Source organism: Monodon monoceros, unplaced genomic scaffold (genome assembly GCF_005190385.1).
Source record: "Monodon monoceros isolate NGI ecotype Baffin Bay Population unplaced genomic scaffold, NGI_Narwhal_1 Super_Scaffold_5, whole genome shotgun sequence".
NCBI lineage: Eukaryota > Metazoa > Chordata > Mammalia > Artiodactyla > Monodontidae > Monodon > Monodon monoceros.
Genome location: NW_021703782.1, coordinates 12,504,823 through 12,524,229, shown reverse-complemented (window position 1 = coordinate 12,524,229; position 19,407 = coordinate 12,504,823). Strand labels below are relative to the sequence as shown.

The 19,407-nt window shown below is 38.0% G+C and overlaps 1 protein-coding gene across 1 annotated transcript in view; it reads right to left on the bottom strand.

The window, feature by feature from the left end:
• KCTD9 (potassium channel tetramerization domain containing 9) overlaps positions 1-19,166 on the bottom strand; it is a 53,676-nt gene extending 34,510 nt beyond the window's left edge. The window contains exons 1-6 of the mRNA XM_029204008.1: positions 18,917-19,166; positions 8,232-8,353; positions 5,577-5,620; positions 2,052-2,148; positions 1,391-1,449; positions 1,055-1,183 (exon numbers count right to left, since the gene is read on the bottom strand). Of these exons, the coding sequence (XP_029059841.1) occupies positions 1,055-1,183; positions 1,391-1,449; positions 2,052-2,148; positions 5,577-5,620; positions 8,232-8,353; positions 18,917-18,964 (499 nt within the window). The 5' untranslated portion in view covers positions 18,965-19,166. The remainder of the gene's footprint in view (positions 1-1,054; positions 1,184-1,390; positions 1,450-2,051; positions 2,149-5,576; positions 5,621-8,231; positions 8,354-18,916) is intronic.
• Positions 19,167-19,407: the final 241 nt, after the last annotated feature.

Below are 19,407 nucleotides of genomic sequence, written 5' to 3'. Positions count from 1 at the left end.
AACAAACTATCTAACGTTACACCTAAAGCAACTAGAGAAAGAAGAAAAAAGAAAACCCAAAGTCAGTAGAAGGAAAGAAACCATAAAGATCAGAGCAGAAATAAATGAAATAGAAAAAAAGAAAACAATAGCAATGATAAATAAAACTAAAAGTTGGTTCTTTGAGAAGATAAACAAAATTGATAAACCCTTAGCCAGACTCATCAAGAAAAAAAAAGGGAGAGGCTGCAAATCAGTAAAATTAGAAATGAAAAAGGAGAAATCACAACTGACACCACAGAAATACAAAGGACTGTAAGAGACTACTACAAACAATTATATGCCAACAAAATGGACAACCACAAAGAAATGGACAAATTCTTGGAAAGGTACAATTTTCTAAGACTGAACCAGGAAGAATCAGAAAATATAAACAGACCTATCACAAGTAATGATGAAACTGTAATTAAAAATCTTCCAACGGGGCTTCCTTGGTGGCACAATGGTTAAGAATCTGCCTTCCAATGCAAGGGACACAGGTTCAAGCCCTGGCCTGGGAAGATTCCACATGCTGCAGAGCAGTTGTGGCCCATGCGCCACAACTACTGAGCCCACGTGCCACAACTACTGAGGCCCACGCACCTAGAGCCCATGCTCCGCAACAAGAGAAGCCACCGCAATGAGAAACCTGCGCACCACAACGAAGAGTAACCCCCGCTCGCTGCAACTAGAGAAAGCCCACATGCAGCAACAAAGACCCAGAGCAGCCAAAAATAAATAAAAATTAAAAAAAAAAATTTATAAAAACAACAAACAACAAAATCCCTTAGCGTCCTTACTGATGAAATCTAAATCTATTTAGAATCTAAAATCGGAATGTATGGGGTAGATGTATACCTGAAAGACTACCTACCTGTGTAGATGTATGAGTGTATATTTATACTCATATGCATGTAAAAACATTTAGTTTTAAAAATGGAAAAGATACTTTTACTTTATGAAAATATACATTATTAAGTAAGTGAAAAGAAAATACAAATCCTAAAAAGTGTGAGGAATTACATTGAAAACTCACCCAACAAATTAATCCCATCGTTTACAATGAGCTGTCCATGACGCAAGTAGTTCAAAATGGGTTCAAAGTACTCAGGACTTCGGTCAATTAAGAAAGCTCCTCTATGATCTTGCTTATTTCCCCACACACCTGTGAGACCATTAAAATGAAGAAAGCCCCCCCATAAACAAAAAACAAAGTTAGAAATTTATAGAAGGAAAACTGCATAACATACCAGTAAGTTTTTACTCTTGTAAAAATTATTACTGATTCCATTAAAAAGTACAGAAGGACAGGAGTTATAAAGTCAATACAACTACAAACAGATCACACAAAATGTGATCTCACTGCACTCACCTTTGTCCTTAAACATGTGGGCCAGCATACTGTCAGGTTCTTTATTCACTAAAGTGCTCCTAAGAATTCAGGGAAAAAAATTGATTTCTCCATTTGTCTTTATAAACAAACATATTTAAGTCAAGAGTATACTTGATCCCAGCTGCTCTCTCAAAAAGATGCATGCTATAACCTGGGAGGAGTGATGCTGGGAAACAAAAATGTGCAGTAAGTTGCCATTTATCAAAATCTCTTCTAATCTGGCACTTCCTTTGATTTAAATATTGATTTCGTTGCCTTTAATTTCAATGCTGATCTATCCTTCTAGCAAGCTACTGTATAACAATTTTCTTGATCGAAATTTACATTTTTCTTATGCCTTTAGTATAAGCAGTTGTAGTCTACAAATTTCAATACTGTTAATTTTTTACTTGTGTTGCATGTATATTACTCAATATTTTAAAAGCATATTCTAAAAATAGTAAATTCATGCTTTTCATGCTTTCTCTGGAATGACTTGTGAACCATTTTCTACTCTTAGAAAAAATTTTCTAAATATTGGCTTCAAATCACATAGTATATTTAAGCAGCACTGGAATATCTTCTAAGGACATCAGCAAACTGAAGGAAAGAACAAACAGTACATAGTACCCACTCAACACACACATACACGTGCACCTACCGTGTGGTTGTAAAGTACCGCCCTCCAACATTTAATGTTAGCCAGTCTGTGTGAGATCCTGACAACACTTCCGGTACTTTAGAATCTGTCTGAGGGTCTAGAGATGACATGTAGAAAAAATAAACATTAAGTTGGGGGGGGTTTGGGGAAGATGGCAATAGTATAATATTTTAAACTAAAACACACAGATAAAAGCATGCCAGAGCTACTAGGACAGCAAGCCCTATACCCACAGACAGTATCTAAAAAAAAACTAGGTGATAAGGTATCCCGCCAACACCGACAACTAGAAGAGAAGCATGGCATCAGCATCCTTGAAAGAAGAAGCATCCTTGACAGAAACAACAGGGTATGTGATGATCCTAAGAATTCAGAAGTAACCCATAAATACTCACTTCAAAACTCAGCAAGTCTACTTGAGAACAGCCGAATGGAAGTGGGAGGGGTGTGCCCACTCCAACCATGGGTGATTCAAGCAGTCTGCAGTAAGATCTGAAGAGGCTGAAAATGAACTCTCAAAACCCACCCAGCCAAAGCTCCCACCTAGGACAAAGTCCCACACTGAGGATAAGATGTTGGGAAAAGAATCCAAGTTGAACAGAACAGAGACAACAAAGACAAAAGGAAAAGGAGTCCAGATAAAAGTCAAAAAAGGTCAAGCAGAACCAAAATATATTAGAAGGTGACTTCCATATTTTTTAATACTTCATAAAAACAACATAAAAGGGACACCTAGAGCCATGAAATTACAAAAACTTTCCTAAGTCAGCTCCCTTCTCAAGTTAAGGAAAACTAATTTCATATAAAAATGAGCAACAGAAAATCCCATACAAGATTATTAAAAGAATAGGAAGAATTACATTCCTATAGATAATGAAAACGTGCCAGATAATGAAAATGTGCCAGAAAGAAATGGCCACAAAATAGGTAAACTATAATATTCCAAATATGCTAAAAGAAGTAAATAATACAAGGTATGAAAAAGCAACATAAACCAGAATCACAAAATTCAGAAATGAGGCAAGAGAACTCTGGAGAGAATTAGAAATAAAAACCATTTCAGAAATGAAGATTAAACTAGAAGAAACACAGGAGTGAAAGAACATCACAGATAATGCCTTAAGGAAAATAAAAATTGAAAAGAGGAAAGCTTTAAAAATCAAGAAGAAATGAAGAAAGAGATGAAAAAGATTTAACAGAAGATTTCAAATATAGAAGACAAGTGTAGAAGATCCAACACATATACAATAGGAGTCCTGAAAGGAGAAAAATCAAAGCATGGTAACAAAATAAATACATGAAGTTCAAGAAAACTTATCTGAAATTAAAAAAAAAAAAAAGATGTGAAACTACATATTGAAAGGGCCCACCACATAACTGAGAGATTCAACCCAGAACAGCTCAGAACACCCAGAAATAGTATACTAAAATTTATCAATTTAAAAGTACAGTAAAATTACTGTAAAGAAAGAGAATAATCCTTCGGGTGAGCTAGGAAAAATAATCACTTATGAAAGATCAGATTTTTTTTTGACACCAAAACTCTATGTCAGAAAAAAATGCAGTAACATATTTAAGATATTTAAAGAAAAATAATATGAACCAAGGATTTTTTAACAACTTAATTGAGGTATAACTGAAATACAATAAACTACATATCATTAAAGTTTGAAATTTGTTCAGTTATGACATATGATTTTATGACCAGTCAAACTGACTTTCAGGTATAGAAGCCACATGCAAGATGTCAGAGAATATAGTTCTCACAAGTTCTTTATAAAGAATCTACTAGAGAACAAGTTTCAGACAACCACTCGAGGCATCAGTTTAAGGACTGGAGGAGTAAAACTAAGTGATGGTTTTAAGGGAGAGAGTATAGTATACAATGGTGTGTGTGTATATGTGTGTATGTATATAGTATATAATAATAATATTTGACAATGGATAAACAATACGATTATTTTTTAAGTAAGGAAAGAAAGGAATGAGCATATTAAAAAATGTTTAACTGTCTTTAGTAGTCACATTGGTATTCAAAGTATTGGGATTATTATTGAAACTTTTATGTGTATTTTGTGTAGGATGAAGGAAATGAGTAATTATGTGACATTACAATTCCATCACTCCCTATGTCCTTGGAAACCAGGATTACTGATATGCAAGAAAGGAGACATAGATGTAAGATAGAAGATGTTAAATAAAAACTTTATAATCCTAATATAAACCAAAGTATTAGTATGAACCCATGAGATATTTTATCTATTTATATGTTATATGTGATATAAAGCTTTATATCATATAATATTTATTATATATGAATTTTATCCTCTAGCTAGCCATGTATTTCCAACTCTGTTCACCAAAAAGCCTAGTAATCATGACGAACCCAGTAGCAGCGAGCCTCCCCAGCACCCAGGTTGGGTCTTAAAATGACATTTGCCACTAAAAGAAATCAAGGCTTCCAAGAAAAAAACCACTGATTTGGGTTTAGGACAAGAGAAGTATAAGATGAACACTTTGTTATTCCAGATAGTAAGGAAAAGACTAATGGGGTTGTGTTAAAAGAAGAAGGACATGAAGGGATTTCCACTGGCCAAAAGTAAAATAATCTAGGTATAGATAAATGCAGAGGATGAAAACATACCAAATATTTTTAACTCTGAAAGTTTGTAACGATACAACAAAAAACACTAATCAATCACTTTTTGTTTTGTTGTTTGTATGTATGCAATGAACCAATTAAGTGACCACTGCCTGCCAATCCACTCTGTTAGCCTAATGGATAAGAAAAGATGAGAAAAATTTTTTGTTCAGTCTTAAGGCAGAAACAGAGAATATGCATTTACTTCTAAGTTGCTGTGTGATGATCTTGAGTACTACCTCCACTCACCAAATACAATTATTGTGAAGGCTTAAAGAAATACTTGAATATTCAGGGTGTGATGGTCTGGAACTAAATATATCAAATATTTGTTGAAGAATATTTATTTAAGCCTCAGGCTCTTTCCTTTGAGATATACACTGTATAAGCTTTCTTTGAAACTGAAGGGTAGTGTGTGTGTGTGTGTGTGTATGTGTGTGTGTGTGGTTGCTACCAAGTCATTTTTGACTGATTTAACTGCTGTGAATGACTGGCAAACATTACTTTTTCAAGCAATATATGCTTAAAAAATATGTAACATAACAGAGATTTTGATAACTACTATCAAAGAGAAAATTTCGAAACAAAACAGTTATAGTTCTAAAATCAAAACCACCCTATCATGTCATAATTAATGAATATGTGCACATCCAGAGCCTTTTAACAGCACGTAAAAGATGAGGTATCCATACTAAAATATGATCATCTAATCCAAGTTAGAAATTTACTTTCACACCCCCCCAATGCAGAATCAAAAAAGGTATGAAGAGCTGAATACTGCTCTAAGACACTTTTTAATGTTAAGCTTAGTAAAGCCATGTAAAATATTTGCCATTTCATCTTTATTTCGGCAGACAAAATTGGCTTTTAAGGAAGTCACTTACCAATAAATGGTTCTCCTTCACACACAAACAAAACATCATCATCCCTGGGGAAATCAAAATTTAAAAAGCCACCATCAAAATCCAGAAATCACATTAATTATCTGTTGACTAGAGGAACTATTCCTTAGAATAATGTAGAAGATCCGTTTTGCTATCTATGTGGCCAAGAAGTTGACCAAGTTCCAGTGTTTTTTGTTTAAACCCAGGTTGTTTAAGCCTCTTCCTGCTCCAAAATTCTATGATCTGATGAGAATGGAATGAGGTGAACTAGACACTTGTCTCAAAGAGATAAATCTGCCGAGGGTATGTAAAAACCAAAACCAAAAAAAACCACCAAAATCACTATTGTGGTGGATCACTGATGAGTTAACTCTACTTAACATTCTATTTTATTTAGCAAGTTTTCACCAAAGTAGGTCTCTGTGACGTTTATAAAATTCAAAGTGCTTAACCCCCTGACTTAACTGCCTCTGGATTTAAATTCAAAGAAGATCCTGCACATGAAAGTACTTTTGAAGTGGAAAAAACAAACGAAACCCACTATACAAATTATGTGAATTCAGCTTTCTTATCAATTGAAGAATATACTACTGAAGAATGTTATGTTCAAAGGATATGATTAAAGCTATAGCCAACTCTTCTTCTTTCACTTTAATTCTATAACCCTAAATAATTTATTAGGGTTTTCTGCCACATCATCACCTGTTTTGTGCTTTGGAAATGAAAATAAATTTTCATATTAAATCTAAGAAGAATATAATTGGAAATAACTCTGCTGTAAACACTCACCCACTATACTCACCTAAATGTAAATGAATACCCATAATTCAAAAATCAGGATTATCAGTGTATATCCTCCTTCCCTGCTCCACCCCACCGCACGATTAGTATAAATGATCAGAGCTTGTACTGTGAACCACAAATTATTAAACAGGTAGATATAATATAAATATATACTATTTCTTGTCCTAGCTCTTTTTTAATTGAAGTATAGTTGACACACAATATTATGTTAGCTTCAAGTGTACAACATAGTGATTTGACAATCAAAATACATGAAATGATTACCACGATAAGTCTAGTAACCGTCTGTCACCATACAAAATTATTACAGTGTTACTGACTATATTCTTTGTGCTGCCAATTACATTCCTGTGACTTATCTATTTTATAACTGGAAGTCTGTACCTCTTAAGCCCCTTCACCTATTTCACCCAACCCTGCCAGTCTCCTCCCCTCTGGCAACCACCAGTTTGAGTTCTAAATAGGTAGATATTTTATAGTTCAGAAGGCTTCAGTTATGACCTTCTTCAATTACGACCTATGTTGTAAACATTTTTATTTCTATAAGAATGTAAATTATATTTCTGTAAGACATCACAGGAACACATAGAATTTTTCTTGGAAGCAGAGCCTGTGTTTGTTAAGGAGAAATTTAGGTTGATATAAATCATTCAATTATCCATAGAAACACATAGAAGCTGGGAGATAGATACCGAAAAACTAAGAAACTCTTCTAATATATTTGGAATTAAAATCTTTATCTTTTAAGTCTATAATCTTTTCTACTTGTTCACCATGCCAGTTAACTTTTTAAGACTAATATGAAAATTTGTTTTCCTCTAATTGACAAAAATCAACTATTAAATGTATGACCTGGGTAAGTCATGTTAAACTTCTCAGATGTTTAGTTTCCTCATTTATAAAACAAAGGGACTAGAAGTGTTTAAAGGCAGTATGTTATATTGAAAGGTTATTCTGACCTGGGTTTAAGTGAATATTAAACTTTGTATACTACCATAATTTAGAACATCATTATCTTCACAACATCAATTTTAGAAAACCCACGCAGGGACTTCCCTGGCAGTCCAGTGGCTAAGACTCCACGCTTCCAACGCAGGGGGTGTGGGTTTGATCCCTGGTCAGGGAACTAAGATCCCACATGCCTTGCAGCCAAAAAAATAAATAAAAAGTCCATGCTTTGCCGATTAAATGAGGTAATTTGGGCAAAGCAAATATAACTTAACTGGCACAGAGTCAGTACTTAGTTTGTGTTCCCATTCCATCTTCTTTGAGCCCCCTCCTGCTCCAAAATTCTATGATACCAAGAGGATGGAATGAGGTGAACTGGACATTGGTTTTAAAATATGCCTGGCATACTTAAAAAAACAAAACCCCAAACAAACAAACCAAAACCACTACTGTGGTGGATCACTGGTGAGTTAACTCTAGTTAAAATGCTACCTTATTTAGCAAGTTTTCACCAAAGTAGGTCTCTGTAAACGCTTATAAAATTCAAAGCATTCTTAGGAAATGAACTGAACAATAAGCAGTAGCATATAAAAGAGATCAATTAAGTTTCTAGTATTAAAAATTCATGTCTTATTAGATCCGTTTCTAGTAACGTAGAGATTCCTCATAGCCATATGTGAACCCTGCAGAAAGACTATGAGTATATTGGAATGTATTCAGGGTTTTCTATCTGATCAATGCATCATAAGTGCAAGTTACTTAAATTCCAAAGAGCAAATTCTAGGCAATCATTTGCCAAAATCCTGCATTCTTAACAGTGATTAAATACTGCTTAAGGGAAACACCATAGCACCAAGAAGCTGAGGGCACACTGTAGACGGCTTATAAAAAGGTGAAGGTTACCTGATCAAAGCAATATCATCAATCAGTCCACCTTTCCCATTATACACACTGGTGGCTTTTATGCCGAGTTTATTGCTGGCCACAGAAAGCAAATCAGATAAAGTTCCATATACAGCGACCACCTGTAAACACACCAGATTAATTTGAACAACTTACGTAATCAATTTCGTCACTCACAAATTAAAAACCACCATACTATAAACAGGTCTAAAAAATCAGATTATCATATAAAAAGAGATTTTGAGAGGTTCTTAAAAGTTTCTCTTTTTCTTTTATGACTGAAATATTTACTTAGTGCCTAACACTGCTGAAATCCAAGACTAGAGAAATTGTCACTAAAAACAAACTACAATCTTACAGTATGTTAAACAGTGCTCCAGTTCTGATACAAAAGAGACCTGCACTTGACTTTAGATTCTGGCATTTTCTAGCTGTCAGCTCAAGACAAATTATTTCACCTCTTTATGCTTCTGTGGCTCTAACTGGCAATGAGGAGAACAGTTACACCTGTTATCAGAAGGTCGTCACAAGGATGAAATGAGTTAATGCATGATAAGAGCTTCCCAAAGTGCCTGAGACCTATTAAGTCTTTAAGATGTTGCTTTTACATTATTCCTTTCTTACAGGAATGGTTTACTTTTATAAACAGGAAAAATTTACTGTTTATTATAACATTTACCATGTCAATGACCATATGAACAGTTAATGACTTCCCACCTCATTTAACTTCAATAACTATTTATATACTGTATAAAATCCAAATTTTGGCTAACATTCTAAGTACAGCGTAGACCTGGGTTACAATGAATTGCTCCGTCCTGCTTTAAATCAGGCAGTCTGACACTTGTGCAACATACATGCAGTTGCTTAGGTAGGGGGTAGAGACTCTGTACATGTAGTGAATTCTTTGCTCCAGCCATAACTGTAACTGTGTATAGTTGTATCATTATCAGTCAGATCTCTGAAAATTATGAATAAAAAAGAGGGTGAGGAGATGAACCTGAAGCATGAGCAGCCAGCTGACTTCCCACAGGATACTGGATAAAGGTGCCATATGAAATGGAACCGGGGCTAGTCCTTTGTTCAGTGGTCACTGGAGTACAGCAGACAGTGAAATTTTCGTTAAGTAAATGAACAGTCAAGTGTGGAGCCAGTTGTTTGCCAATAGGAGTGTGTAGTGTTTCAACAGCAGAGTACAGAGATTCCAACTCTTTTTCTCTTGGATCATGACCTGTGAGAAGTGTTGCAAGCTGGGGCATTTTGGGGAAGAGGGGTAGGCAAGCAGAGTTTAAAGGGAACTACATGGATTATTAAAGATAATGCACAACCCAAGTGCTCATAAACGTGTGAATGGATAAACAAAATGTGGCATATCCATACAATGGAATATATTCAGCTCTAAAAAAAATACGATTCTGATACATGCTACAACATGCGTGAATCTTGAAAACATTATGCTAAGTGAAATTAGCCAGACATAAAAAAGGACAAATATCATGTGATTCCACTTGTATGAGGTACTTAGAACAGGCAAATTCATAGAGATAGAAAGTAGAAGTATAACTGATTCACTATTCACTTTGTTATAAAGCAGAAACTAACACACCATTGTAAAGCAATTATACTCCAATAAAGATGTAAAAAGAAAAAAAGAAAGTAGAAGAAAGGAGGTTATGGGGCAGAAGGGGTAATGGAGAATTACTGCCTAATGGGTACAGAGTTCCTGTTTGGGATGATGAAAAAGTTTTGGAAATGAAAAGTGGTGAGGTTACACACATGAATGTACTTAATGCCAACGAAATGTACACTTAAAATGGCTAAAAGGGTAACTTTTATGTTGTGTATATTTTACCATATGATAAAAAAGATAACAGCACAAAGCACCTGGCAGAGTGTCTTATACCCAGCAGACACTGCCATAAATGATTGAAGCTTGAAGAACATGTGTCCCCCCGTATTTCCTATCATTTTTCACCTTTGTAACAGAGCCTGGAATTCTAACCATTATTGCAGATACGAGTTCCAGAGGAGAAAGATTTAGAAAATTCTTAGTATAATAGCAACTATGACAAGAATGCTGTTGTTAGAAAGGAGGATCTTCTTACTCTCCCCTCACTGTTCCCAGACTGTAAAAGGTGTTTTGCATTTGCTTTGGTCGTTTGGCTCTTTGCTTCTTGTATAGCTTCACATGGTTTTCTTTCGCCTGACATTATCAGCTCCTTGCCCTAACATTAACTTTCTCCACCCCATTTCTTTTCACTTCTCTCCCTCAAGCATCATAAAATGGTTGGAAATTCTATGTATCTCTCTATATTATGCTCCTGAATTTAAATATTAGAGCATACCACTTTACCTAACTTATTTTTCAAAAATACATCACATTGGGCTTCCCTGGTGGCGCAGTGGTTGAGAGTCCGCCTGCCGATGCAGGGGACACGGGTTCGTGCCCCGGTCTGGGAAGATCCCACATGCTGCGGAGTGGCTGGGACCGTGAGCCATGGCCGTTGAGCCTGCGCGTCTGGAGCCTGTGCTCCGCAACGGGAGAGGCCACAACAGTGAGAGGCCCGCGTACCACAAAAAAAAAAACAAAAGAACAAAAAAAAACCCATCAAATTAAACTGTTCTCTACTTCCATTCGATTGACTTGATTTTTCCTGTGGGTCAGTTGTTTCCTAATGAAAATACAGGCCACCTGCCATGTTTGAAAGCCGCGCTGTCCAATTTGGAAGCCACTAGCTACAAGAGGCTATTTAAGTTTTAATGTATTGCTATTAATTAAAATAAGTCAGTTCATCAGTTACAACAGTCATGTATGAACTGCTCAACAGCCACAATGGCTAGTGGTTACCATATTGCACAGCGCAGATATGGAGTTATTTCCTTCCTCACAGAGCGTTCTATTGGACACTGCTGCTTCAAAGAGCAGAAGAAAGTCAGGAACAAGGAAACAACTATTTTAATTCTGTTAGGCTTGACCATGTCATAGCAACTCACAGTAACCAAGTGGTAGAGTCCAACTCAAACCCTGTTGTTTTGTATGGAAGGTTGAGTAGTTACCATCTTTCTTTTCTCCCCATTGAAGTCAAATTTGATTATAAGATTAAAAACAAAAACAAAGCCACACATCACAGTTTGGCAATTTCAGGGCAATCAAAGTACAACAGGTGTTTCCTTGTAGGCTGTAATACTAAGGAGCACATTCTAGATACAAATTGAGTTCATATTTATTTTATTATCACTTAAATAAGCCCTCACATAGTATTGAACACAATTTATCATTACCTCAAATATTTTCTAACCTGACTTCCTATCTAGACTGTAAAGGTTTAATAATAAATTTTTAATTTGTAAAAAGTGGTTATTCATTCAGTGATTTTAGGTAACCAATAATCCCTTGTAATGCTGATGAGCAGCGATGAAGTACCTCCCTGTACGACCCAAATCTCTAACAACCAGAAAAGACCTGCAGCCAGTTTAAAAAGGATCCTCTTAAGTGTCACAGTGTCTGGTTTATAGCAGGTCTCTGATAAATGTTCCTTGAATGTCAGATGAAATTTTCATTGCTTTCAGAGTGTTGAACGAGGACATGCCTTTTCTGTGTGTGAGTCAGTTATATTTGTCTCTTCCACTGACATTAAGTTAAAAAACAAAGTACACAGTAGAAATGCAATTCTAAAGTGATGTTCATATAGTTCATATGAGTATGGAAAGTGGCTATCTTTGGATAGAATTAAGGTTCACTTATGAGTTTTTGTTTTGTCCTTCCAGATTTGTTACAATGAACTTCTATTATTTATGCAATAAAGGAAAAATGTTTTAACTTAAGGTTTCCATAGCTCTAGATACTAGATTTACAAATAAGAATTATTTTAGCAGTTGACAAGTAATCTGGTAATGGAAAATTTTCTTTAAATGAAATAACCAAAGGGCCATCAATTAGAGAAAACAGCACTGAAATTACTGCAAAGAATCTTATAGCATTGAAAATTTACCTTAAGTTGGGCCAACATACTTGTTTTTCATTTGAAAGGCATTTTTAGCATGTTTTCAACAAGATCACTTTAGCTGACTCTCTTGAGCATACTAACAAATAACTCACAAGTAAGACTGCAGACATAATATTTTAAATCTTAATGAGAATATCAGATTTTAAAATGTGATATACCTGTAAAAGATTTTAAGTTTGTGAGAAAGTCTCAAACAGACTGGCACATGTACCCTTCATTATATATCACCTCTGCGGGGAAAAAGCAACATTGGAAATCTTGTATATCATGGATGTGAGCTCTAACCGTTATTTACTAAGCTGACTTTAGTCCTCAGAGAGGCCAAGCATTCATAAAATGATCACGCTTACAACGGCTATTTGCTTCACGTGTGTTCTACTTCCTAGTGTGGACTTGAAGTTTCCATGCCACTGTGATTATCCATTTTAATAACCTAAGCACTATACTTAGAATGGAAGCATTCTATGGAATAAACTGAGAAGCATGTCTATTAAAGTTTATGGCCAAAAAATAAATAAATAAAGTTTACGGCCACTATGTTATACTACTATTTAACTTAATTCTTTCTAAATTTCAGATCCCACGACAAGTGAAAGCTATCCACCAATTGGGAAAGTAAATGGTACACTGTGCCTACCAGGACATATCAGTTTAATGAAGTTTTAATCTGTCTTTAAACACTGTTTTCAAAATGTAATCTATGTTATTCAAATTTAAAAGCTAAAACCTGCACATGTATTTAAAACATGTTTTTTAAAAATGCCCACCATAACTATTACATAATACACAATCAATAAATAATCATTGAATTTATGCAGGCCAATTTACCCAACCGACCCACCAATCACAATAACTAAATGTAGAATCTATTTACTCTGCCTACACTTTTAGTTTATACATTTCAAAAATTAACATTATTTTATTCCTAAAAAAGATGACTACATCAAGAAGACAAATATTAAAATATTTTAAAAATTTTAAAGTCTGACAACAGCAAATGTTGAAGAGGATATGTATCAATGAGAGGGTTTATGCAATGCTGGTGAGATATAAATTACCACAATGACTTTCAAAAACAATTTGCCATTATTTTAAAAAATTAAACATTCACATACCTTAATACCCAATAATTACAACTTCCACACATATCCTAGAGCAGTGGTTCTCAAAAGTGGGGTCTCTAGACCAGCACCATTAGGATCACCTGGAAGTAGATTAGAAATTCAAACTCCTAGCCTTACCCCAGACCTAGTGAATCTAAAGCTCTGGGGAATGAGGCCCAGCAATAGTCGCTCAATTCCTCCAGGTGACTCCAACGCATGCTAAAGTTTGCAAACCACTGCCCTAGAAAGATGCTTGCACGTGTGTGCACCAGGATATACAGTAATACTCGTGGCAGCACTGGTCAATTTCATGGCAAAATACAAAGAAAATAAACAACCCAACTGTCCACTGACAGGAGAATGGATAAACTGTGATAGTATTTGTATATAATTTGTATAATTATTATAAAGCAGTGAAAATGACTAAACTATCAGTATGTGGGACAATATAGATGAAATCTTAGAAATATTATACTGAATGAAAAACTCATGTCCAAAAAGACTATGTAGGGCTTCCCTGGTGGCGCAGTGGTTGAGAGTCCGCCTGCCGATGCAGGGGACACGGGTTTGTGCCCCGGTCTGGGAAGATCCCACATGCTGCGGAGCAGCTGGGCCCGTGAGCCATAGCCGCTGAGCCTGCGCGTCTGGAGCCTGTGTTCCACAACAGGAGAGGCCACAACAGTGAGAGGCCCACGTGCCGCAAAAACAAAACCAAAAAGACTATGTACAATGTGATACCAGTTTAGGGTATGATATATCCCAAAGCTGACAAAACATATAGTTTACTTATACATACATACGTGGCAAAACTATTTACTGAAAAAGAATTCATGAAATTGGCTGCCTTCATGGGATATAGGAAAGTAGACAAACATTAAGTTTTTATAATATGCTATTTCTTGAGCTGTGTGGTAAGTTTACTGATATTCATTATATTATTTTCCTTTTAATTTTATGCATATTAATATTCTTTATTGTATTCTTTTATATGTATCAAATACATTTTAAAAACGTTTAAACTTGAAGAGCAAGTTTCTTATTAATGTTTAGATTTCAATAGACAAAGCTTTACATAGATTTTCACCTTTCTTCAACTCAACACAATGAATTCAACTCTGGAAACTCTGTTAATACCAACAACACATTTCTGACCTAATATCAAAGCCGGAAGAAAACAGGTCCGGGACCAAGACTGTAAACATCAGTACAGAATTAAGATCTATTTCATATCCCACTATATCTGCAGGGCCTGGCATGGTTCCTCCTCAAAGACAGAACTCAGTCTAAGTGTTGACTGAATGAATGAATAAGGTATACAAAAGGCCTAAAACTGGCACAGCACATTATTGAATATTCTCAATTTAAAAAAAAAAAGCAACTTATGTCCAAGATGTACGGAAACTTTGAATTTACATCGGGTTGCTCAAAAGCCACTCACTACATTCAGAGATCTAAGTTCTCATTTCATATTCCTTGATGCCAACTATTACACAGAATGTTAAAAGGAGAACAACGGGAATTCTGAGGCATATGGAGAGAGGATGAAAAGGTTCAAACCCGACTCTTCTGGAGCAACTTAAACAAACTAAAATGTAAAGATCCCGTTTTTTTTAGAAATATGGCCTTCAAATGTTTTTCACTATGTACCCCTTAAGTAAAACGTTTTTGGGCATGGCCTCAAACATTTGTATACTTATTTACTTATTTATAAAGTATATACCACTGTCAGGAAGAATATAATTTCCCAAATGATAAGAGGACTTTTACTGACTCAAGACGATGAGTAAACCAGTAAAAATCCCGTAAATATTTATCATTAAGCTTAGTGAACTCCTGCCAAATTCAAGGTTGACTTTACACATTAAAAGAAAAAGAAAAAAAAAAATCCGAAACTGTCTTTGTGTGCTGGAAAGTACTTTGAAATATCTTGCTAATTGAGATGACCTCATCCTATTACTGGCTAATATCTCAAAGAACGATATACACTTGGGGAGCAATTTACTGTTAATAGCAGTTATTAAATAGGACTTCAAATAGTCTTCTTTAAAATTTGGCACTTTTTGCCCTCTTCTCCGATCTATAAATCCACTGTTTTTTTTTTTAAAGATTGGCATTTTTATTTATAAATTTGTTTATTTATTTATTTATTGGGTTGTGTTGGATCTTCATTGCTGTGTGCAGGCTTCCTCTAGTTGCAGCGAGCACGGGCTTCTCATTGCGGTGGCTTCTCTTGCTGTGGAGCACGGGCTCTAGGCGCGTGGGCTCAGTAGTTGTGGCGCACGGGCTTAGTTGCTCCGTGGCATGTGGGATCTTCCCCGACCAGGGCTCGAACCCATGTCCCCTGCATTGGCAGGCGGATTCTTAACCCCTTTGCGCCACCACGGAAGTCCCTGTTTTTTGTTTTTTTTTAATCTGAGAGTTTATATTAGAAGTGGCAGCCCTGCCATTTCTCATGGCTTACTTGTGCTTGCCTAGTTAGTATTGTCTTCGATCTGCATCTTATTTGAAGGAATCTTGTCAAGCCACTTGGCATTTTGGTGAGGGTTAATTTAGTGAAAACGGTATAATACACATCTTAACCTGGCACATGTAAGCTTCACCATATCACAATATGCCAAAGGGAACCAACCGGTGAAGAAGCGACTGTCAGCTTTTCCCATGTGAACGTCCTCTCAGAAGACGAGACCAGCTGACATTCTCAGTCATTAAAAGCACCTGTGTCGGGCTTCCCTGGTGGCGCAGTGGCTGGGAGTCCGCCTGCTGATGCAGGGGACACGGGTTCATGCCCCGGGCCGGGAAGATCCCACATGCCGCGGAGCGGCTGGGCCCGCGAGCCATGGCCGCTGAGCCTGCGCATCCAGAGCCTGTGCTCCGCAACGGGAGAGGCCACAACAGTGAGAGGCCCGCGTACCGCAAGAAAAGAAAAAAAAAAAAAAAAAAAGCACCTGTGTCTTTCCAGATTGGACAAACCAAGTCTTAATATAATTTTATATCTTTAAGTAAAAGATATAAATAAAAGGTGTAATATTTCTTCTTAAACTCTACTGGATCCTCTTGCACGCCCCCTGTGGTGGACCCTCTCACTCTGGAAAGCACTGTTTTAGAGAAGGCACAGCCCCCTCTTCAAAACATTTAGTAGTCATACTTATGTTTACTCAATGTACAGAAAAGTCAAAAGTCTATGATGTAGTCCCCTGCTGTGACTCTGTGTCTTCCTAACCCCAAGCTTCACGGCCCAGGCTGTCAACCACTGAACAAGCTTTAAAGGAGGGAAACTTATTTGAAAAAGACAGGCATTACTCTTATGGCCAGGAAACAAAAATAGAGGCTAGGTAAACAAGGAGATGATGAAAGTGACACAGACATTCCAACCGGTGGATAGGAAACCAAACTCTATCTCCTTGTAGTACTTTGTTTCAGCTCCATAAAAAATCATGTCAAGATCATGCCAACCCTGACGAAATACAGTGACTATTTATACAGAAAATACATGTTATGTATTATTCTGCTCTCTTTGGTCAAATAAGAGTAATTATAATATTATTTTTTTAATCAGCTTAAGGGAGAGGAGAGGAAACACTGACAAGTTTGGCACAGAATGTTTTCCAGTTAAGTAGCAAGGATTATGGCATGACTTATTTTTAATATTGAATCATACTGGTATTCTCTAGTTTGGGTTTTTATAATCTTTGTAACATAAACACATTTAACTATTTGAGATGAGTTTTTTCCAATTCTCTAGCAAAATATTTTTAAAGCAAATAAAATCAAATCCAAAAACCTAACCTAGGGCTTCCCTGGTGGCGCAGTGGTTGGGAGTCCGCCTGCCGATGCAGGGGACACGGGTTCGTGCCCCGGTCCGGGAAGATCCCACATGCCGCGGAGCGGCTGGGCCCGTGAACCATGGCCGCTGAGCCTGCGCGTCTGGAGCCTGTGCTCCGCAACGGGAGAGGCCACAACAGCGAGGCCCGCGTACCGCAAAAAAACAAAACAAAACAAAAAAAAACCTAACCTAGTCAAAAGTAAGTAGCTTTCAGAAAAAAGCCACCTTATTAAAAATATGGCAAGACTAAGCCAGCCAACTTTTGACAAGAACAAAATTCAGTAGTTTCAGAAGAAATAGTTAAATATTTATGGCTGGGTCTAAACATGTTGTCTTCCATGGAATAACATAGCAGAGATGTTAAATAAAAGGGTCAATGAGAGATCTGTTTTTGAGAACATACTGCAATTGTAACTTTGGATCTACTAAATCTTTCTTCCCGTAACAATATGTTTTAGATTATGAGTAGTAATCAACAGACAAAACAGGTACAGAAAAAGTTAAAAAGGGTCAGAAATAATGTGAATCTTGGGAAGCCTATTTTGAGGCAGCATTTGTGAAAATTCAAGAACTTGAATTTATTATGCCAGTTCTGTTTTTATATGAGTATTAAATCTCTAAAACCAGAAGAACGCAACATTATAGTCAACACACTACAGTGCGGTTCAAATTTTTACAGTACGTTCACTCAAAACTGCAGAATAGCTGGAAAGCCATTTTTTTAAACCGTGGCACAATTACGCTATTTAAAAATGTGCAATGTTTCCGAAAGATGCAGGAAACAAACCATTCTGGCTAATGAAACAGGGAGCCCAATCTATCTTCATCTCAGACTCACAAGGCTTAATTATTTCTAAACGTCATTTAGCCACACCATAAACGTCTGCCTTAAACAGTCAAATTTTCCAAAGAAGCCGAACTTTCATGGGTGGGGCAAGAGGCTGAGAAGGAACAGGATTCATGTTGGCTTACTCCAGCGCTGGAAAAATATTTAGCACCACACGCTCAACAAAGGCCTAACACAGCAAAGAGCAATGTCCAATCAATCCATTTTGGTCTATTGTCCTAGTCCTCTACGGAACTAAAATACGGCGAAAGACTAAAGCGAGTACAAAAGTTTGACGGCGGCGGGGCTTGGGGCTCCTAAAGGGGGGGAGGGAGGGGGACCATCAAGAAAATGTCACCAATTTTCCATCCGTCTATTGGCCCTAGGATGGGAGAGTGTTTTACTCATCCACGGAGAGAAAGAGTTGAAATTCTTTTCACCTGATCAACCTTACACGCCTTAGTCGTTACGGCCACTTTCTGGAGCAGACCATTACTCAGCACGAAGGTGGGAACCGGCGCCTTCTGTAGCCAGGGGTGGGGGGCAGCGGGGTCTTGGGGGAAGTGGGAAGAGGAATAGAAGCATCAGGTGATAGCGGCCCTCCCCACGCCCTCCGAGTCCTCTGGTCTCCAGGACCCACACCTGGACTTGGGAACGACTGAGCACAAGTTGACCTGCGCGCTGGTCCCCAGAGCAGCTGGGGAGTCCAAGGGCAGGCTCGGGCTAGGGATCCCGGGGGTGGGGAGGAGGCCGCGGGGACCCGACGTTCGCCTCCTCCTGGACGCCCCCCACCCCGGCGCACGCCCACCTTCCCGCTCCCAGCCCCTCTCCGCAACTTCAGCCCTCAGCCCTGTGCGCCCGCTCCGCACTCCGCTGCCCTCGCCCCCAGCAGCCGGGCCCGCCTCGCCTCCTCCCGACCCCCTTACCTTTCCATTCTTGGGGCTGCCGTTAAGGAACAGGGTCACCCGCCTCATCGCGCTGCCCCCACCGGGTCCTGAGTGAGTCGCCACCCTCCCACCTGGCTCTCCTCCCACCTTTTTCTTTTCCCGCCCTTCCCCTCCCTCCACCCACTCGGACTCTCCTCCCTTCGCCACCTTCCTTCCCTTACAGACAGACAGACAGACACACACACACACACACAGGCACGCACTCTCCTACCCACACCCCAAGGTTGGCGGGTCCTCCTTCCCACCCCGCCCCTGGGCTCCTCAGTCAGCCTGGGGCCCTTCCCCCACCTCTCCCAGACTGACTCTAAGCTCCGCCAATCAGCGGGCAGCGCCGGCCAAAATTCAGCCAATCATCGCCCTGCACTGGGTGGGCTCTAACTAACCCAGCCCAGGTGGAAGGAGGGAAGAGAGGCTGCAGTCTAGCCGACGGGGAAGGGTTCTCAGCCAATCAGAGCTGAACCTGGAGCCGA